At 43.5% G+C, this 23,280-nt stretch overlaps 1 protein-coding gene across 1 annotated transcript; it reads left to right on the forward strand.

Annotated features, from left to right (window-relative positions):
* The first annotated feature begins 2,351 nt into the window (after positions 1 to 2,351).
* snapc5 (small nuclear RNA activating complex, polypeptide 5) lies at positions 2,352 to 22,717 on the forward strand. Its single transcript, XM_014170428.3, has 4 exons — positions 2,352 to 2,610; positions 8,400 to 8,521; positions 18,286 to 18,363; positions 18,460 to 22,717. The coding sequence occupies exons 2-4, from the start codon at positions 8,432 to 8,434 to the stop codon at positions 18,643 to 18,645; spliced, it is 354 nt and encodes a 117-aa protein (XP_014025903.1). The 5' UTR covers positions 2,352 to 2,610; positions 8,400 to 8,431; the 3' UTR covers positions 18,646 to 22,717.
* Positions 22,718 to 23,280: the final 563 nt, after the last annotated feature.

Below are 23,280 nucleotides of genomic sequence, written 5' to 3' on the forward strand. Positions count from 1 at the left end.
TGATGATGTGCAAGTAGAGATACTGGGGTGCAAAGGAGCAAGATAAATAAATAAATACAGTATGGGGATGAGGTAGTTGGATAGATGGGCTGTTTACAGATGGGATATGTACAGGTGCAATGATCTGTGAATACTTACTCATGTGTAGTACTTACTATACTTACTTACTATACTGTAGAATACTATATTAAATACTACAGTATTATCCGTGGGGGAAAAAACACTGTAGTAAATACTACAGAAATGTCCGCAAATAACTACAGTCGGTTTTAAAAAAAATTAAGAAAAGTAAATACATTATTTAATGTGCATATACCCTGCCCATTCCCCTCCCCCATAATCGCAGTTTGTGCCACTCATAAATGAGAAACTTACATGCCAAGTATAGACGATATTGTGTTCCTTACAGTATATAGAAACGAGCAGAAGCTCTGAACTATCCGTTCAGATTCCTGTCCTAGGTAATGGAAAAATGTGTTCTTTTAGTATTTATCCAGTAGGTTTACTGAAGGAGAAAGCCTCCACTTCTATGGCAAAGATCATTATAGTAAATACTACAGTAATATCCACATAAACACTATAGTAAATACTACAAACCGCAAAAACACTACATTAATTACTATAGTATATACACTACAGTTTTTTTTAATACAGTATTTATAGTATAGTTAACTGTAAATACTACAGTATAATACAGTGTACTACAGTAAATACTTCAGTAAAGTCTGCGAAAAACACTATAGTGAATACAATAGTATTTATAGCATTGTAATTTTTCATGTGGGCATGAGGTCCGAAAATGGGTACTTTTTAGCTCACAGTTTCACCCGATATTTTAGGAGAGATTTTATATTGGTACAGAGACAGAGAGAGAGACAGAGAGGAGAGAGACAGCGAGAGAGAGACAGAGAGAGAGAGACAGAGAGAGAGAGACAGAGAGAGAGAGAGAGAGAGAGACAGAGAGAGAGAGACAAAGAGAGGAGAGAGAGACAGAGAGAGAGAGAGACAGAGAGAGAGAGAGACAAAGAGAGACAGAGAGAGAGAGAGACAGAGAGAGAGAGACAGAGAGAGAGACAGAGAGAGAGAGACAAAGAGAGGAGAGAGAGACAGCGAGAGAGAGACAGAGAGAGAGAGACAAAGAGAGGAGAGAGAGACAGCGAGAGAGAGAGAGAGAAAGTGGCCTAAGAGATGTCTACCAACAGTATACAGGTCCGCTTGAAAACCAGTTACTAAAAGTTTACAACCAGTTGGCTACATAAGCAGGACTGAGGTCTATTTTCATCAGAGATAATTCTAAATGTTGATCATTTTATAAACATTATGAATAATTTTATAACGGTGCATTTACATTGTCAAGTTGTGTATGGTTCACACTGCAGCTCTTTGCCCAAACTTGAAAAAGGCCTCTTTAAGGACTTATCTAATCAGTTAGTTAGTTAGTTAGTTAGTTAGTTAATTAGGTTGATAACCTTTCAAGGCAAAACACAAAAATAAATCTACATTACTTCAAGTAAGGTAATTTCAAATTAAATATATAATCTCAATGTAGTCATATTATCTCAATTATACTATATACTAAATTAGACAATTGGTCTCAATTCTCAACACAAATTAACACCTAACTGGCAACAATTTTACACAACAATGTCCATGTGCCAACCGGTTGAGTCTCCAGAATCCTAAATGAGCTGAATGTGTATGAATGAGACTCTCCTCTTCCGTGAAGGACTTCCAGTGAAATACTTTTTTCACCAAACATTTCACCACCTGCTATCACAAAGGTGCACCAGTATATATGTTCCCCAGGGAAACACAAGCTGATGATGGGTTCCACAATGCATACACTCTTTCGCCCCCTGCTGGTGTTTTATCTTCGAAAATCACTTGAAAATGTGAACGCCTTGAATATGAATATCTGTATGTAATGTGTGATGTTACAGGAGGAGGTCACATCACACTGTTTATGAGCTGTCTGTGTGTGATGTTACAGGAGGAGATCACATCAACACTGTTTATGAGCTGTCTGTGTGTGATGTTACAGGAGGAGATCACATCACTCTGTTCATGAGCTGTCTGTGTGTGATGTTACAGGAGGAAATCACATCACTCTGTTTATTGAGTTGTCTGTGTGTGATGTTACAGGAGGAGATCACATCACACTGTTTATTGAGTTGTCTGTGTGTGATGTTACAGGAGGAGATCACATCACACTGTTTATGAGCTGTCTGTGTGTGATGTTACAGGAGGAGATCACATCAACACTGTTTATGAGCTGTCTGTGTGTGATGTTACAGGAGGAGATCACATCAACACTGTTTATGAGCTGTCTGTAATGTGACCGGAAATTACAACCCGGAAATGCGCGGAAGGAAAACCACGTGAATGAACAACGGAAGAGACTACAACAACATAACGAGCAGCAGCAGCAGCAGCGTTTTGTATTATTATCATCGGCGGTACCGTAAAGTAGACCGGTTATCATTCAGACATAACAGGACTTTATTAGCTGGATAGTTATCCATATCGATGTGCACCTAGCTGGTCTGCCAGTGGCCTTGTGTTTACTGCACACAGAGAGAGGAGAAACAAACGGAACAGATTTTTGTGAAGGTTTGTGAGAGATATATCTATATAAATATATATATTTAGAAAGCTATTGTTGGATGGTTTGATAAAGCTGAGGTTAGTGTTGGTAGCATATTAGCTAGCTATCTTAAGACAACGTTAAATGGTTTTGTTTTCTGTAACGTTTATATGATTTTTTCCTGATTGAGTCTGCTGCAGAGGGAAGGATGTTATACATGTTCTAGCTATAACGTTGTATAAACGTTGATAAATGGCGACGTAACTAATAAATAATGTTTCTGACAGCATTAGGTAGCATCCCACCTCGACGGGGGAGTAAATGTGGGGAAACCGAGGCTTTCTGAAGTGAAGGCGCTTTCACCTCGTTTTGTACCGGAAACAAATTCATTTAATCAGATCTTAATGATCTGTTCACATTTAGCACATTTAGTGACAGAGGTATTATTTCAAATCCGTTTTCATTATAACGCCGCGGTACAGCGGTACAGTCGTTGGCTATAGCAGCTTATAATCACTTAGAATAACACATGCTTCTCATTTTACTCTTCAACTTGATTCTTTAAAAAAAAAAAGGAATGTATGGCGTTATTTATGATGCTTAATTAAGACAGAAGCGTATACTAAATAAAACAAATTATTTGAACAACCGTGCAAAAAATAATCATAATTAAATGAAAATAGTGTGCTATATACGTTTACAACCCGGAATGTTCCCTCCTCTACCTGCTAAACTAGCTACCGGTCAGGAGAAAGTGTTACGGTCAAATGTAAACAGTACGGTCAAAGGTAAACAGTACGGTCAAATGTAAACAGTACGGTCAAAGGTAAACAGTACGGTCAAAGGTAAACAGTACGGTAAAAGGTAAACAGTGCGGTCAAATGTAAACAGTACGGTCAAAGGTAAACAGTGCGGTCAAATGTAAACAGTACGGTCAAAGGTAAACAGTACGGTCAAAGGTAAACAGTACGGTCAAATGTAAACAGTACGGTCAAAGGTAAACAGTACGGTCAAAGGTAAACAGTACGGTCAAAGGTAAACAGTACGGTCAAATGTAAACAGTACGGTCAAAGGTAAACAGTACGGTCAAAGGTAAACAGTACGGTCAAAGGTAAACAGTACGGTCAAAGGTAAACAGTAAGGTAAAAGGTAAACAGTACGGTCAAATGTAAACAGTACGGTCAAAGGTAAACAGTACGGTCAAAGGTAAACAGTACGGTAAAAGGTAAACAGTGCGGTCAAATGTAAACAGTACGGTCAAAGGTAAACAGTACGGTCAAAGGTAAACAGTACGGTCAAATGTAAACAGTACGGTCAAAGGTAAACAGTACGGTCAAAGGTAAACAGTACGGTCAAAGGTAAACAGTACGGTCAAAGGTAAACAGTACGGTCAAATGTAAACAGTACGGTCAAAGGTAAACAGTACGGTCAAAGGTAAACAGTACGGTCAAAGGTAAACAGTACGGTCAAAGGTAAACAGTACGGTCAAATGTAAACAGTACGGTCAAATGTAAACAGTACGGTCAAATGTAAACAGTACGGTAAAAGGTAAACAGTGCGGTCAAATGTAAACAGTACGGTCAAAGGTAAACAGTACGGTAAAAGGTAAACAGTGCGGTCAAATGTAAACAGTAAGGTAAAAGGTAAACAGTACGGTAAAAGGTAAACAGTGTGGTCAAATGTAAACAGTACGGTCAAAGGTAAACAGTACGGTCAAAGGTAAACAGTACGGTCAAAGGTAAACAGTACGGTCAAAGGTAAACAGTAAGGTAAAAGGTAAACAGTACGGTCAAAGGTAAACACTACGGTCAAAGGTAAACAGTAAGGTAAAAGGTAAACAGTACGGTCAAATGTAAACAGTACGGTCAAAGGTAAACAGTACGGTCAAAGGTAAACAGTACGGTCAAAGGTAAACACTACGGTAAAATGTAAACAGTGCGGTCAAAGGTAAACAGTAAGGTAAAAGGTAAACAGTACGGTCAAAGGTAAACACTACGGTAAAATGTACAGTCAAATGTAAACAGTACGGTCAAAGGTAAACAGTACGGTAAATGTCAACAGTACGGTAAAATGTCAACAGTACGGTAAACAGTACGGTAAAATTTAGATAAGATTTAGATAAGATTTAAAAATAAGATTTAGATGCACTATTGTAAAGTGGTTGTTCCACTGGATATTATAGGTGAATGCACCAATTTGTAAGTCGCTCTGGATAAGAGCGTCTGCTAAATGACTAAAATGTAAAATGTAAAATGTAAACAGTACGGTAAACAGTACGGTAAAATGTCAACAGTACGGTAAACAGTACGGTAAATGTCAACAGTACGGTAAACAGTACGGTAAAATGTCAACAGTACGGTAAATGTCAACAGTACGGTAAATGTCAACAGTACGATAAACAGTACGGTAAATGTCAACAGTACGGTAAAATGTCAACAGTACGGTAAACAGTACGGTAAAATGTAAACAGTACGGTAAAATGTCAACAGTACGGTAAACAGTACGGTAAATGTCAACAGTACGGTAAAATGTCAACAGTACGGTAAATGTAAACAGTACGGTAAAATGTCAACAGTACGGTAAACAGTACGGTAAATGTCAACAGTACGGTAAAATGTCAACAGTACGGTAAAATGTAAACAGTACGGTAAATGTAAACAGTACGGTAAAATGTCAACAGTACGGTAAACAGTACGGTAAAATGTCAACAGTACGGTAAACAGTACGGTAAACAGTACGGTAAACAGTACGGTAAAATGTCAACAGTACGGTAAACAGTACGGTAAAATGTCAACAGTACGGTAAACAGTACGGTAAAATGTCAACAGTACGGTAAACAGTACGGTAAAATGTCAACAGTACGGTAAAATGTCAACAGTACGGTAAACAGTACGGTAAAATGTAAACAGTACGGTAAAATGTCAACAGTACGGTAAAATGTCAACAGTACGGTAAACAGTACGGTAAAATGTAAACAGTACGGTAAAATGTCAACAGTACGGTAAAATGTCAACAGTACGGTAAACAGTACGGTAAAATGTAAACAGTACGGTAAACAGTACGGTAAAATGTAAACAGTACGGTAAAATGTAATCAGTACGGTGTCCAGCAGCGGTCGGAAATCGGTGGCATTTTGCAACACCCGGTTTGAAAAACCACGTGATCAAAAGACGCTCGGGACATCCTTCGTGACGTTCTTCTGATAAAGTGATACGTGTATTATATATTTTTATTTAACGAGGCAAGTCAGTTATTAAGAACAAATTCTTATTTACAATGACGACCTGGCAAAAAGGCCTCCTGCGGGGACGTGGGCTGGGATTAAAAATATAATTTCTTAATAAAAATATAGGACGAAATACACATGACGAGAGACAACACTACACAAAGAGAGACCTAATATAACATAGCAAGGCAGTAACACATAACACAGCATGGTAGCAACACATAACACAGCAAGGCAGCAACACATAACACAGCATGGCAGCAACACATAACACAGCAAGGCAGCAACACATAACACAGCAAGGCAGCAACACATAACACAGCATGGTAGCAACACATAACACAGCATGGTAGCAACACATAACACAGCATGGTAGCAACACATAACACAGCATGGTAGAAACACATAACACAGCAAGGCAGCAACACATAACACAGCATGGTAGAAACACAACATGACAACAACATGGCAGCAACACATAACACAGCATGGTAGAAACACATAACACAGCAAGGCAGCAACACATAACACAGCATGGTAGCAACACATAACACAGCAAGGCAGCAACACATAACACAGCATGGTAGCAACACATAACACAGCATGGTAGCAACACAACATAACAACAACATGGCTGCAACACATAACACAGCATGGTAGCAACACATAACACAGCATGGTAGAAACACAACATGACAACAACATTGGAGGAACACAACATGTCAACAACATGGTAGCAACACAACATGACAACAACATGGTAGCATCACATAACACAGCATGGTAGAAACACAACATGACAACAACATTGGAGGAACACAACATGTCAACAACATGGCAGCAACACATAACACTGCATGGTAGAAACACAACATGACAACAACATGGTAGAAACACAACATGACAACAACATGGTAGAAACACATAACACAGCATGGTAGAAACACAACATGACAACAACATTGGAGGAACACAACATGACAACAACATGGTAGCATCACAACATGACAACAACATGGTAGCAACATGACAACAACATGGTAGAAACACAACATGACAACAACATGGTAGCAACACAACATGACAACAACATTGGAGGAACACAACATGACAACAACATTGGAGGAACACAACATGACAACAACATGGTAGCAACACAGCATAACAACAACATGGTAGCAACACAGCATGACAACAACATGGTAGCAACACAGCATAACAACAACATAGTAGCAACACAACATGACAACAACATGGTAGCAACACAACATGACAACAACATTGGAGGAACACAACATGACAACAACATGGTAGCAACACAACATGGTAGCTGCACAAAACATGGTACAAACATTATTGGGCACAGACAACAGCACAAAGGGCAAGAAGGTAGAGACAACAATACATCACCCGAAGCAGCCACAACTGTCAGTAAGAGTGTCCATGATTGAGATATCGGCACACTGCTTCGAAGTTGGTTGCTTACCGATTTCGACGCATGTCTCAGCTCCGGTATCAAACGGAGTGATTCGTAATGTTTTGGCGAAGGGTTAGCTTATCTAACGTTACTGTGACTAGATGCAGCACATCGCCAACAGCTAATGCTAACAGCTAATGCTAACAGCTAATGCTAACAGCTAATGCTAACAGCTAATGCTAACAGCTCATGCTAACAGCTCATGCTAACAGCTCATGCTAACAGCTCATGCTAACAGCTCATGCTAACAGCTCATGCTAACAGCTAATGCTAACAGCTAATGCTAACAGCTAATGCTAACAGCTAATGCTAACAGCTAATGCTAACAGCTAATGCTAACAGCTAATGCTATCTTCTGTACTCAACCAGCCAGGAAGTTCATGATCGTGACAATTTAGGGAGCCAATTAGCTCTAGTTAAGGTCCCTGTAATATGGATGGAGTTGAGTTTACTAAGCTAGGTAGACAATCGCTACAGTAAGTATGCTAAAGCCTACATATGTTGTATTATTAAACTAAGCAAGTCAGTTAACAAATTATTTCTTTACGATGACGGCCTACCCCGGGCCTGGACGACGCTGGGCCAATTGTGCGCCGCCCTATGGGACTCCCAATCACGGCCGGTTGTGATACAGCCTGGAATCAAACCAGGGTCTGTAGTGACGCCTCTAGCACTGAGATGCAGTGCCTTAGACCGCTGCGCCACTCGGGAGCCCTATTATAGTGAGTTTACTAATATAGCCTGACTATAGCCCTGCTGCATTTGCCTGTCTGTCTCTCTTTCTGAACCCACAGGACATCATGACAAGTCCACTACCAGAGCTGAAGAAGGAAGATACATACTAATGCAACTGGTGTGAAACGGCTAGCTAGTTAGCGGCGGTGCGCGCTAGTTGCGTTTCAATCGGTGACGTCACTCGCTCTGACACCTTGAAGTAGTTGTTTCCCTTTGCTCTGCCAAATGCTGTAGCTTTTTTTTTGAGGAGCGATAGGTAACGATGCTTCGAGGGTGACTTGTTGTTGTTCAAAGGGAACTCTGGTTTCAAGCCCAGGTTGGGGCGAGGAGATTGACGGAAGCAACACTGCTACAGTAATACTGTATATGTCTCTCAGTATTTAGGAATGGTCTAACTCCACCAGACACCATGTTGAGTCGTCTACAGGAGCTGAAGAAGGAAGAGGAGACTCTCCTAAAGATTAAAGTTATGCTGCAGGACCAGCTCAACAGACTCAAGGTACAGCTACTTTCTATTGTACCTCCCTCCCTAAGTAAATAAGTAGTCTATGGCATCCTTCCCTCGTCCTTCAAGAATTTATTGTATGTTTATTTATTATGGATCCCCATTCGTCCCTGTTGCCAAGGCAGCAGCTACTCTTCCTGGGGTTTATTATGGATCCCCATTCGTTCCTGTTGCCAAGGCAGCAGCTACTCTTCCTGGGGTTTATTATGGATCCCCATTCGTTCCTGTTGCCAAGGCAGCAGCTACTCTTCCTGGGGTTTATTATGGATCCCCATTCGTTCCTGTTGCCAAGGCAGCAGCTACTCTTCCTGGGGTTTATTATGGATCCCCATTCGTTCCTGTTGCCAAGGCAGCAGCTACTCTTCCTGGGGTTTATTATGGATCCCCATTAGTTCCTGCCAAGGCAGCAGCTACTCTTCCTGGGGTTTATTATGGATCCCCATTCGTTCCTGTTGCCAAGGCAGCAGCTACTCTTCCTGGGGTTTATTATGGATCCCCATTCGTTCCTGCTGCCAAGGCAGCAGCTACTCTTCCTGGGGTTTATTATGGATCCCCATTCGTTCCTGTTGCCAAGGCAGCAGCTACTCTTCCTGGGGTTTATTATGGATCCCCATTAGTTCCTGCCAAGGCAGCAGCTACTCTTCCTGGGGTTTATTATGGATCCCCATTCGTTCCTGTTGCCAAGGCAGCAGCTACTCTTCCTGGGGTTTATTATGGATCCCCATTCGTTCCTGTTGCCAAGGCAGCAGCTACTCTTCCTGGGGTTTATTATGGATCCCCATTCGTTCCTGTTGCCAAGGCAGCAGCTACTCTTCCTGGGGTTTATTATGGATCCCCATTAGTTCCTGCCAAGGCAGCAGCTACTCTTCCTGGGGTTTATTATGGATCCCCATTCGTTCCTGTTGCCAAGGCAGCAGCTACTCTTCCTGGGGTGTATTATGGATCCCCATTCGTTCCTGCTGCCAAGGCAGCAGCTACTCTTCCTGGGGTTTATTATGGATCCCCATTCGTTCCTGTTGCCAAGGCAGCAGCTACTCTTCCTGGGGTTTATTATGGATCCCCATTCGTTCCTGTTGCCAAGGCAGCAGCTACTCTTCCTGGGGTTTATTATGGATCCCCATTAGTTCCTGCCAAGGCAGCAGCTACTCTTCCTGGGGTTTATTATGGATCCCCATTAGTTCCTGTTGCCAAGGCAGCAGCTACTCTTCCTGGGGTTTATTATGGATCCCCATTAGTTCCTGTTGCCAAGGCAGCAGCTACTCTTCCTGGGGTTTATTATGGATCCCCATTAGTTCCTGTTGCCAAGGCAGCAGCTACTCTTCCTGGGGTTTATTATGGATCCCCATTCGTTCCTGTTGCCAAGGCAGCAGCTACTCTTCCTGGGGTTTATTATGGATCCCCATTAGTTCCTGCCAAGGCAGCAGCTTCTCTTCCTGGGGTTTATTATGGATCCCCATTAGTTCCTGCCAAGGCAGCAGCTACTCTTCCTGGGGTTTATTATGGATCCCCATTAGTTCCTGCCAAGGCAGCAGCTACTCTTCCTGGGGTTTATTATGGATCCCCATTCGTTCCTGTTGCCAAGGCAGCAGCTACTCTTCCTGGGGTTTATTATGGATCCCCATTAGTTCCTGCCAAGGCAGCAGCTACTCTTCCTGGGGTTTATTATGGATCCCCATTAGTTCCTGTTGCCAAGGCAGCAGCTACTCTTCCTGGGGTTTATTATGGATCCCCATTAGTTCCTGCCAAGGCAGCAGCTACTCTTCCTGGGGTTTATTATGGATCCCCATTAGTTCCTGTTGCCAAGGCAGCAGCTACTCTTCCTGGGGTTTATTATGGATCCCCATTAGTTCCTGTTGCCAAGGCAGCAGCTACTCTTCCTGGGGTTTATTATGGATCCCCATTCGTTCCTGTTGCCAAGGCAGCAGCTACTCTTCCTGGGGTTTATTATGGATCCCCATTAGTTCCTGTTGCCAAGGCAGCAGCTACTCTTCCTGGGGTTTATTATGGATCCCCATTCGTTCCTGTTGCCAAGGCAGCAGCTACTCTTCCTGGGGTTTATTATGGATCCCCATTAGTTCCTGTTGCCAAGGCAGCAGCTACTCTTCCTGGGGTTTATTATGGATCCCCATTAGTTCCTGCCAAAGCAGCAGCTACTCTTCCTGGGGTTTATTATGGATCCCCATTAGTTCCTGCCAAGGCAGCAGCTACTCTTCCTGGGGTTTATTATGGATCCCCATTAGTTCCTGTTGCCAAGGCAGCAGCAACTCTTCCTGGGGTTTATTATGGATCCCCATTAGTTCCTGTTGCCAAGGCAGCAGCTACTCTTCCTGGGGTTTATTATGGATCCCCATTAGTTCCTGTTGCCAAGGCAGCAGCTACTCTTCCTGGGGTTTATTATGGATCCCCATTAGTTCCTGCCAAAGCAGCAGCTACTCTTCCTGGGGTTTATTATGGATCCCCATTAGTTCCTGTTGCCAAGGCAGCAGCTACTCTTCCTGGGGTTTATTATGGATCCCCATTAGTTCCTGTTGCCAAGGCAGCAGCTACTCTTCCTGGGGTTTATTATGGATCCCCATTAGTTCCTGTTGCCAAGGCAGCAGCTACTCTTCCTGGGGTTTATTATGGATCCCCATTAGTTCCTGTTGCCAAGGCAGCAGCTACTCTTCCTGGGGTTTATTATGGATCCCCATTAGTTCCTGTTGCCAAGGCAGCAGCTACTCTTCCTGGGGTTTATTATGGATCCCCATTAGTTCCTGTTGCCAAGGCAGCAGCTACTCTTCCTGGGGTTTATTATGGATCCCCATTAGTTCCTGCCAAGGCAGCAGCTACTCTTCCTGGGGTTTATTATGGATCCCCATTAGTTCCTGCCAAGGCAGCAGCTACTCTTCCTGGGGTTTATTATGGATCCCCATTAGTTCCTGTTGCCAAGGCAGCAGCAACTCTTCCTGGGGTTTATTATGGATCCCCATTAGTTCCTGTTGCCAAGGCAGCAGCTACTCTTCCTGGGGTTTATTATGGATCCCCATTAGTTCCTGTTGCCAAGGCAGCAGCTACTCTTCCTGGGGTTTATTATGGATCCCCATTAGTTCCTGCCAAAGCAGCAGCTACTCTTCCTGGGGTTTATTATGGATCCCCATTCGTTCCTGTTGCCAAGGCAGCAGCTACTCTTCCTGGGGTTTATTATGGATCCCCATTAGTTCCTGTTGCCAAGGCAGCAGCTACTCTTCCTGGGGTTTATTATGGATCCCCATTAGTTCCTGTTGCCAAGGCAGCAGCTACTCTTCCTGGGGTTTATTATGGATCCCCATTAGTTCCTGTTGCCAAGGCAGCAGATACTCTTCCTGGGGTTTATTATGGATCCCCATTAGTTCCTGTTGCCAAGGCAGCAGCTACTCTTCCTGGGGTTTATTATGGATCCCCATTAGTTCCTGTTGCCAAGGCAGCAGCTACTCTTCCTGGGGTTTATTATGGATCCCCATTAGTTCCTGTTGCCAAGGCAGCAGCTACTCTTCCTGGGGTTTATTATGGATCCCCATTAGTTCCTGTTGCCAAGGCAGCAGCTACTCTTCCTGGGGTTTATTATGGATCCCCATTAGTTCCTGCCAAGGCAGCAGCTACTCTTCCTGGGGTTTATTATGGATCCCCATTAGTTCCTGCCAAAGCAGCAGCTACTCTTCCTGGGGTTTATTATGGATCCCCATTAGTTCCTGCCAAGGCAGCAGCTACTCTTCCTGGGGTTTATTATGGATCCCCATTAGTTCCTGCCAAGGCAGCAGCTACTCTTCCTGGGGTTTATTATGGATCCCCATTAGTTCCTGCCAAGGCAGCAGCTACTCTTCCCGGGGTTTATTATGGATCCCCATTTACAACACATTATGTGTGTTTCCTAAGTTACTCTACTACCACATACACTACATGGCCAAAAGTATGTGGACACCTGCTCGTCGAACATCTCATTACAAAATCATGAGCGTTAATATGGAGTTGGTCCCCCCCTTTGCTGCTATAACAGCCTGCACTCTTCTGGGAAGGCTTTCCACTAGATGCTGGAACATTGCTGAGGGGACTTGCTTCCATTCAGCCAAGAGCATTAGTGAGGTCGGGGCACTGATGTTGGGCGATTAGGCCTGGCTCGCAGTCGGTGTTCCAATTCATCCCAAAGGTGTTCGATGTGGTTGAGTTCAGGGCAATGTGCAGGCCAGTCAAGTTCTTCCACACCGATCTCAACAAACCATTTCTGTAGGGACCTGGCTTTTTGCACAGGGGCATTGTCATGCTGAAACAGGAAAGGGCCTTCCCCAAACTGTTGCCAAAATGTTGAAAGCGCAGAATTGTCTAGAATGTATTGTATGCTGTAGCGAGAAGATTTTCCTTCACTGGAACTAGGGGGCCTCGAACCATGAAAAACAGCCCCAGACTATTATTCCTCCTCCACCAAACTTTACAGTTGGCACTATGCATTGGGACAGGTAGCGTTCTCCTGGCCTCCACCAAACCCAGATTCGTCCATCGGACTGCCAGATGGTGAAGCGTGATTCATCACTCCAGAGAAGGCGTTTCCACTGCTCCAGAGTCCAATGGCAAGAGCTTTACACCGTTCCGGCCGACGCTTGGCATTGGGCATGATGTTAGGCGTGTGTACAGTAGCTCTGCCATGGAAACCCATTTCATGAAGCTCCCGGTGAACAGTTCTAGTGCTGACGTTGCTTCCAGAGGCAGTTTGGAACTCGGTAGTGAGTGTTGCAACTGAGGACATAAGACTTTACGCGCTGCGCGCTTCAGCACTCTGCGGTCCCATTCTGTGAACTTGTGTGGCCTACCACTTTGCGGCTGAGCCGTTGTTGCTCCTAGACGTTTCCACTTCACAATAACACCACTTACAGTTGACTGGGGGGCAGATCTAGCAGGGCAGAAATTTGACGAACTGACTTGTTGGAAAGATGGCATCCTATGACAGTGCCATGTTAAGTCACTTAGCTCTTCAGTAAGGCCATTCTACTGCCAATGTTTGTCTATGGAGATTGCATGGCGGTGTGCTCAATTTTATACACCTGTCAGCAATGGGTGTGGCTAAAATAGCAGAATCCACTCATTTGAAGGGGTGTCCACATACTTTTGGTGTATTTAGGACTAACTTATTTCTTGCCACCAATTCTGAAACTAACTGCAGCTCTTTGTTAAGTGTTGCAGTCATTTCAGTCGTTGTAGTAGTTGATGTATATAGTGTTGAGTCATCCGCTTACATAAACACACTGGCTTTACTTAGAGCCTGTGGCAGGTCGTTAGTAAAAATTGAAAAAAGTAAGGGGCCTAAACAGCTGCCCTGGGGAATTCCTGATTCTACCTGGATTATGTTGGAGAGGCTTCCATTATAGAACACCCTTTGTGTTCTGTTAGACAGGTAACTCTTTATCCACATTATATCAGGGGGTGTAAAGCCATAACACATGGTTTTTCCAGAAGCAGACTATGATCAATAATGTCAAAAGCCGCACTGAAGTCTAACAAAACAGCCCCCACATTCTCTTCATCATCAATTTCTCTCAGCCAATCATCTGTCATTTGTGTAAGTGCTGTGCTTGTTGAGTGTCCTTCTCTATAAGCGTGCTGAAAGTCTGTTGTCAATTTATTTACTGTGAAATGACATTGTATCTGGTCAGACACCATTTTTTCCCCCCAAAAGTTACCTAAGGGTTGGTAACAGGCTGATTGGTCGGCTATTTGAGCCAGTAAAGGGTGCTTACTTTTGCTTTCCTCCAGGCCTGAGGGCACACACTTTCTTGTAGGCTTAGATTGAAGATATGGCAAATAGGAGTGGCCATATTGTCCGCTATTATCCTCAGTAATTTTCCATCCAAGTTGTCAGACCCCGGTGGCTTGTCATTGTTGATAGACCATTTTTTTTCAAACTCTTCCACACTGACTTTACGGAATTCAAAATTACAACGCTTGTCTATTCATAATTTGGTCAGATATACTTGGATGTGTAGTGTCGGGCTTTGTTACTGGTATGTCACCCCTCAGTTTTCTGATCTTGCCAAAGTCATTAAAGTAGTTTGCAATATCAGTGGGTTTTGTGATGAATGAGCCATCTGATTCAGTGAATGATGGAGCGAGTTTTCCTTTTGGCCCAAAATGTCATTTAGATGCTCCAAAGCTTTTTACTATCATTCTTTGTAATTTTATCTTTGTTTCATAGTGTAGTTTCTTCTTGTTTTTAATTGAGTTTAGTCATGTGGTTTCTCAATTTGCAGTACATTTGCCAATCGGTTGTGCAGTCAGACTTACAGTGCTTTCGGAAAGTATTCAGACCCCTTGGCTTTTTGCACATTTTGTTACGTTACAGCCTTATTCAATAATGTATGTAAAAAAATAACTCCTTAGTTGTTTACACACAATGCCCCGTAATGACAAAGCGAAAACAGGGTTTTATCAATTTTAGCAAATTTATAAATAAAAAAAAAACTGAAATACCTTATTTAATTAAGTATTCAGACCCTTTGCTATGAGACTCGAAATTGAGCTCAGGTGCATCCTGTTTCCATTGATCATCCTTGAGATGTTTCTACAACTTCATTGGAGTCCACCTGTGGTAAATTCAATTGATTGGACATGATTTGGAAAGGTACACACCTGTCTAGATAAGGTCCCACAGTTGACAGGGCATGTCAGAGCAAAAACCAAGCCATGAGGTCGAAGGAATTGTCCGTAGAGAACAAGTCAGTATTGTGTCGAGGCACAGATCTGGGGAAGGGTACCAAAACAATTCTGCAGCATTGAAGGTCCCCAAGAACACATTGGCCTCCATCATTCTTAAATGGAAAAGTTTGGAATCAAAGACTCTTCCTAGAGCTGGCCGCCCGGCCAAACTGAGCAATCGGGGGAGAATAAGGGCCTTGGTCAGGGAGGTGACCAAGAACCTGATGGTCACTCTGACAGAGCTCCAGAGTTCCTCTGTGGAGATGGGAGAACCTTCCAGAAGGACAACGATCTCTGCAGCACTCCACCAATCAGGACTTTATGGTAGAGTCGCCAGACAGAAGCCACTCCTCAGTAAAAGGCACATGACAGACCGCTTGGAGTTTGCCAAAAGGCACCTAAAGACACTGGCCATGAGAAACAAGATTCTCTGGTCTGATGAAACCAAGATTGAACACTTTGACCTGAATGCCAAGCGTCACATCTGGAGGAAACCTGTGGATGTTTTTCAGCGGCAGGGACTGGAATAATAGTCAGGATCGAGGGAGAGATCCTTGATGAAAACCTGCTCCAGAGCGCTCAGGACCTCAGACTGGGGCGAAGGTTCACCTTCCAACAGGACAACGACCCTAAGCACACGGCCAAGACAACACAGGAGTGGCTTCGGGACAAGTCTCTGAATGTCCTTGAGTGGCCCAGCCAGAGCACTGACTTGAACCTGATCGAACATCTCTGGAGAGACCTGAAAATAGCTGTGCAGCAATGCTCCTCATCCAACCTGACAGAGCTTGAGAGGATCTGCAGAGAAGAATAAGAGAAACTCCCGAAATACAGGTGTGCCAAGCTTGTAGCGTCATACCCAAGAAGACTTGAGGCTGTAATCGCTGCCAAAGGTACTTCAACAAAGTACTGAGTAAAGGGTCTGAATAATTATGTAAATGTAATATTTCATATATATATATATATATATATATATATATATATATATATATATATATATATATATATATATATATATATATATATATATATATATATGAAATATTACATTTACATAATTATTCAGACCCTTTACTCAAATGTCTAAAATACTGTTTTGCATTTGACATTTACATTTTAGTCATTTAGCAGACGCTCTTATCCAGAGCGACTTACAGTAGTGAATGCATACATTTCATAAAAAAAAATTTCTTCTTCGTACTTGGCCCCCCGTGGGAATCGAACCCACAACCCTGGCGTTGCAAACACCATGCTCTACCAACTGAGCTACGGGGAAGGTTTTTGCTTTGTCATTTTGGTGAGGGGGTTGGAAAAAAAAACATTTTAATCAATTTCAGAATAAGGCTGTAACCGAAAAGTCAAGGTGTCCCAGAGTCAAGTCCCGTATTTATTTTGCCTCGTCATAAAAATGTTTTAATTCCTCATCAATCCACAGGGGATTTAACAGTTTTTACAGTCATTTTCTTAATGGGTATATTATTAGTAACTGGGATAAGCAATTTCATTCATGTGTCAAGTGCAGCGTAAGGTTTGCTCCTCATTACACACCATGGACCAACAAATATTATTTACATCAACACCATGGGAATCACTACAAAACTTATTGTATGACCTCTTATACACTATATTAGGCCCAGCCTTTGGAACTTTGGTTTTCCTAGATATGGCTGCTATATTGTGATCACTACATCCTATGGATTTGGATACTGCTTTAAAGCACATTTCTGCAGCGTTAGTAAAGATGTGATCGATACATGTTGATGATTTAATTCCTGTGGTGTTTGTAACCACCCTGGTAGGTTGACTGATAACCTGAACCAGGTTCGAGACACTGGTTACAGTTTGAAGCTTTTTCTTGAGTAGGCAGCTTGATGAGTAATCACTGCTCTGACAAGGCTGGATAGATGAAATCAAGGGTCCCACTTTATGGCTGAATAGGTGAGATCTATCAAATCAAATTTGATTAGTCAATGCGAATAGTCTGGGTAGCCATTTGACTAGATGTTCAGGAGTCTTATGGCTTGATGGGAGAAGCTGTTTAGAAGCGTCTTGCACCTAGACTTGGCGCTCCGGTACCGCTTGCCGTGCGGTAGCAGAGAGAACAGTCTATGACTGGGGTGACTGGAGTCTTTGACAATTTTTAGGGCTTTCCTCTGACACCGCCTGGTATAGAGGTCCTGGATGGCAGGAAGCTTGGCCCCAGTGATGTACTGGGCCGTTCGCACTACCCTCTGTAGTGCCTTGCGGTCGGAAGCTGAGCAGTTTCCGTACCAGGCGGTGATGCAACCAGTCAGGATGCTCTCGATGGTGCAGCTGTAGAATTTTTTTGAGGATCTGAGGACCCATGCCAAATCTTTTCAGTCTCGTGAGGAGGAATAGGTTTTGTCGTGCCCTCTTCACGACTGTCTTGGTGTTGCTTGGACCATGTTAGTTTGTTGGTGATGTGGACACCAAGGAACATGAAGCTCTCAACCTACTCCACTACAGCCCCGTCGATGAGAATGGGGGCGTGCTCGGTCCTTTTTTGTTGTTGCTTCCTGTAGTCCACAATCACCTCCTTTGTCTTGATCTATGAGGTGGGACCTTTTTTCAGACCACGTTAGTTCATTACATTTACATTAATTCTTCAAGCTCTGTCAAGTTGGTTGTTGATCAAAGCTACATTTTACATTTTAGTCATTTAGCAGACGCTCTTATCCAGAGCGACTTACAGTAGTGAATGCATACATTTCATACATTTTTTTTTTTTTTTCTTCTCCGTACTGGTCCCCCCGTGGGAATCGAACCCCACAACCCTGGCGTTGCAAAACACCATGCTCTACCAACTGAGCCACACGGGACCATGTTAGTTCAGAAGGATGCTTGTTGACCCTTTTCAAATGTGGGCCACCTAGCCTGAAATTCCACCTCGTGTACTCTGTCATGCTCAACATGTTTAGCATGTCAAGGAGTGGGAATGATAACTCAGGGTACCGGTACCTTATTGTTACTACCCTCCTGAGTAATGATGGGTAATGTCGTCAATATAACTGTCTGTCCTTTTTTTATTTATTTTTAAGTTTGAAGAAGGGGCCCTAAAGTCCATCATCAACGCTCAGACAGACGAAGGTCCTTCACAACCTGCCAGTCCTCCTGAGGTACTGCACACACACGTCTGTCACACACACACACACACACACACACACACACACACACACCCTTTATCTAATAACCTCACCTCCTGTTCCCTGCAGGTTCCTCTGAACCTGGATGACGAAGCAGTGATCAACCAGACCAAACTGCTGCTGAGTGGTCCTGTAGACTACCACATAGAGGAGGAAGAGGAGGAGGAAGAGGAGGAGGAAGAGGAGGACGACGACAACAATGAGCTTGAAGCAGTGCCTGAGGAAGACGAGGAGGAGGACGACGATTATTACTGAGTGGTCCTGTAGACTACCACGTAGAGGAGGAAGAGGAGGAGGAGGAAGAGGATGATGAGGAGGAGGATCACGACAACAACAAATGAGCTAGAAGCAGTGCCTGAGGAAGAGGAGGAGGAAGAGGAGGAGGAGGAGGAAGAGGAGGACGACGACAACAATGAGCTAGAAGCAGTGCCTGAGGAAGACGAGGAGGAGGACGACGATTTATTACTGAGTGGACCCGTTCCCAAATGGCCCCTTATTCCCAATGTAGTGCACTAGGTTTGAGCAGGGAATAGTACCTTGCCAAATGTAGTGCACTACATAGGGAATAGAATGTGATTTGGGATGTAGCCAGTGTTTTAACCTCCAGTACTTAAATGCCACTGAAGAGGAGATGTGTATATAATATTACAGACGTTTTTGTTTTGTTTTGCATCCTGTACTTCTGAAGTTATTTATTAGAGAGTGTTAAACTAGAAGATGTACAGTTGTAAATAAAATGTAGCCTGGGTGCAAACAGATCTGGGACCAGGGCTTATTGTCATTCCATAATGACAGCGGTAGAGTTGGCAAGAGCACAAACAGATCTGGGACCAGGGCTTATTGTCATTCCATAATGACAACGGTAGAGTTGACTAGAGTACAAACAGGTCTGGGACCAGCTGTAGAGGTGACTAGAGTACAAACAGATCTGGGATCAGGGCTTATTGTCATTCCATAATGACAACGGTAGAGTTGACAAGAGTACAAACAGATCTGGGATCAGCGGTAGAGTTGACTAGAGTACAAACAGATCTGGGATCAGGGCTTATTGTCATTCCATAATGACAGCGGTAGAGTAGGCAAGAGCACAAACAGATCTGGGATCAGTGCTTATTGTCATTCCATAATGACAGCGGTAGAGTTGACTAGAGTACAAACAGGTCTGGGATCAGCTGTAGAGTTGACTAGAGTACAAACAGATCTGGGACCAGGGCTTATTGTCATGCCATAATGACAGCGGTAGAGTTGGCAAGAGCACAAACAGATCTGGGATCAGGGCTTATTGTCATTCCATAATGACAGCGGTAGAGTTGACTAGAGTACAAACAGATCTGGGATCAGCTGTAGAGTTGACTAGAGTACAAACAGATCTGGGATCAGCTGTAGAGTTGACTAGAGTACAAACAGATCTGGGACCAGGGCTTATTGTCATGCCATAATGACAGCGGTAGAGTTGGCAAGAGCACAAACAGATCTGAGACCAGGGCTTATTGTAAATGTATTGATTTGTAGTACAGTAAGAATATGAACAGGAATGAACTGTATTCTCCCTCACATTAGTTAAGGTCTGTTTTTTTTTGTAGGCTGGTCCCAGATCTGTTGGTAATGTATAGCCATCTATGGCCCCTGTAGGCTGGTCCCAGATCTGTTGGTACTGTATAGCCAGCTTCTATGGCCCCTGTAGGCTGGTCCCAGATCTGTTGGTACTGTATAGCCATCTATGGCCCCTGTAGGCTGGTCCCAGATCTGTTGGTGCTGTATAGCCACTGTAGGCTGGTCCCAGATCTGTTGGTGCTGTATAGCCACTGTAGGCGGGTCCCAGATCTGTTGGTACTGTATAGCCATCTATGGCCCCTGTAGCCTGATCCCAGATCTGTTGGTACTGTATAGCCAGCTTCTATGGCCCCTGTAGGCTGGTCCCAGATCTGTTGGTGCTGTATAGCCAGCTTCTATGGCCCCTGTAGCCTGATCCCAGATCTGTTGGTACTGTATAGCCAGCTTCTATGGCCCCTGTAGGCTGGTCCCAGATCTGTTGGTGCTGTATAGCCAGCTTCTATGGCCCCTGTAGGCTGGTCCCAGATCTGTTGGTACTGTATAGCCAGCTTCTATGGCCCCTGTAGGCTGGTCCCAGATCTGTTGGTACTGTATAGCCAGCTTCTATGGCCCCTGTAGGCTGGTCCCAGATCTGTTGGTGCTGTATAGCCACTGTTATCATGCTATACATAATATTGTAGCGATCCTTGCTAATATGAGCCACGTTACAATGCCCGCCAAGTGGGTTAACCCTATTGGCACGACGCATTAGAGGGGTGTTGGGTCTTTCAGGCCAGCGACCCAGGTTCGCTTCCCTGTCTGGGACCAGGCTGTCTGACGTATTGCCTGTAACCCATAGAGTTGTTGTTCATACCAGGTTCTCGTTCGGTATCTCTCACTGGTCCAGCAGCCGCACTAATTGTAGTGTTCAATGCTTGTAGCTTACGGTTCTACTGTTGATGTGTGTGTGTGCGCGTGTTAGTGTGTGTGTGTGTGTGTGTGTGTGTGTGCGTGCGTGTTAGTGTGTGTGTGTGCGTGCGTGTTAGTGTGTGCGTGCGTGCATGTTAGTGTGTGTGTGTGTGTGCGTGTTAGTGTGTGCCTGTTAGTGTGTGTGTGCGTGCGTGTTAGTGTGTGTGTGCGTGTGTGTGTGCGTGTGTGCGTGTGTGTTAGTGTGTGTGTGCGTGTGTGTGTGCGTGTTAGTGTGTGTGTGTGTGTGTGTGTGTGTGTGTCTGGATGTTGAGGTATGAATCTAGTAGGGTTAGGTGTGTGTGTGTGTGTGTGTGTTAGTGTGTGTGTGTGTGTGTGTGTGTGTTAGTAGGGTTAGGTGTGTGTGTGTGTGTGTTAGTAGGGTTAGGTGTGTGTGTGTGTTAGTAGGGTTAGGTGTTAGTGTGTGTGTTAGTGTGTGTGTGTGTGTGTGTGTGTGTTAGTGGGGTTAGGTGGTATTCAGAACATACCGTCATAACGTTTCTGTACCGGGGAAAACGGTATTACCCAATGTGAAGAAAAAAAACTATTACTGATCCAAAATATTAAACACAACATTCAACAATTTCAAAGATTTTTACTGAGTTACAGTTCATGTAAAGGAAATCAGTAAATTGAAATAAATTAATTAGGTCCTAATCTATGGATTTCACATGACTGGGAATACAGATATGAATCTGTTGGTCACAGATACCTTTAACAAACAAAAAAATGGGCCTTCGGATCTCGTTACGGTATTTCTGTGCATTCAAATTCTCTAAAACGACCCGGCTCATGGTAGAGAAATGAACATTAGATTCTCTGTCAACAGCTCTGGTGGACATTCCTGCAGTCAGCATGTCAATTGCACTGCTCCCTCAAAACTTGAAACATCTGTGGCCATTGTGTTGTTGTGACAAAACTGCACATTTTAGAGTGGCCTTTTATTGTCCCCAACACAAGGTGCACCTGTGTAATGATCACGCTGTTTAATCAGCTTCTTGATATTCCACACCTGTCAGGTGGATGGATTATCTTGGCAAAAGGAGAAAATGCTCACTAACAAGGATGTAAACAAATTTGTGCACAAAATTTGAGAGAAAGAAGCTTATTTGTGCATCTGGAACATTTCTGGGATCTTTTATTTCAGCTCATGAAAAACGGGACCAACACTTTACAATGTTGCGTTTTTTTTTTATATTTTTGTTCAGTGTATTTAGGCAACAGGGATCTTGATCCAGATGGGGGTTTAATGTCTCTGCTGTAACCATGAAGCTTAATGTTGACGTCTAGACACTTAGCGAGCAAGTTAGCAAACCAAATGAAACAGCTGGCGCAGTGGCCGTAGCATGCAGCCCCCCCCCCCCCCCCCCCCCACTGCAACGATTGCAAATTATTCCCGTCGGTATATCTAAATACCCGGGTAGAATCTAGTCCAGAACCAGAGCAGATTTGGGTTCAAATACTTGAACTTGTCTGTTGAAATGGAACCAACAGAACATTCCAGAGCAACACCAACCTGAGAGGCAAAAGGAAACGCTCAAATAATAAGTTTTCAAAAAGAATTTGAACCCAGGTGTTCGAGCCAGATGAATCAGGATCTCTCTATTTAATAACAGAGCATGAAACCGTGTGTACGGCTGGGCTATATTGGATATAAAGAAGACAGTAGGGTGGAGAATCGATACATTGCACGTTATCGTTGATACATTACAGTAGACTGTGCAGTATGTTATGAGGGTTAAAGTTCATGAGCACAAAATAAAGAACAATGCCCAGATTGGTAGATCTCCTACTGCTTTTCTACTTATAAACACATTTTGCATAATCAGTTCCGTTTTTTTGTTATACCTTGTATTTTGAGCCTATCTGAGCCTCTGAGCCTATCGATCACATATTGCGCAAAAAAACAACATCTGAATTTAAAAAATAAAAAATCTCTGCATCCTTGACAATCGCTAATCAATTTTATTTTTTTTAAACAGCACACGTTTTTTTCCCAGCGAACCTGGTGTGTAATCATTAGTCAAACAGTCATCTAAAACAAGAGCTTCTATTGGACAAATTCAGGTAAACTCCTCCCCGTTCCGTTGCCGTCTGCTTCCGGTCTAAGAAACGTTTTGCTACAGAATTGTCATAATGAAAAGTGCTGGAGTACAGCCAAAACAACAACGGTGTCACTGTCCCAATACTTTCGGAGTTCACTGAACTGTATATGTTATAAACCGTCTCACTGTTGAGGTAAATGAAGGTTACACACCACACAAATCATGTCATATAATACTGTACATCCCTGTAGTAATTTAACTCCACCTATCCATAGATTAGGTCACCCACTCCATCCCCATTAATAATGCAGTGCCAACACTTTCCTCTGGTCCACCTCCACTCGCA

The sequence above is a fragment of the Salmo salar genome, chromosome 23 (assembly GCF_965601325.2).
Source record: "Salmo salar chromosome 23, fSalSal1, whole genome shotgun sequence".
NCBI lineage: Eukaryota > Metazoa > Chordata > Actinopteri > Salmoniformes > Salmonidae > Salmo > Salmo salar.

What these genes read in the sequence shown, in the direction of transcription:
- snapc5 (XM_014170428.3), top strand. Translation starts at nt 8,432, where the DNA reads ATGTTGAGTCGTCTACAGGAGCTGAAGAAGGAAGAGGAGACTCTCCTA. An exon ending in ACCAGCTCAACAGACTCAAG is followed by an intron (nt 8,522 to 18,285) that starts GTACAGCTACTT and finishes TTTATTTTTAAG; the next exon opens with TTTGAAGAAGGGGCCCTAAA. An exon ending in AACCTGCCAGTCCTCCTGAG is followed by an intron (nt 18,364 to 18,459) that starts GTACTGCACACA and finishes TGTTCCCTGCAG; the next exon opens with GTTCCTCTGAACCTGGATGA.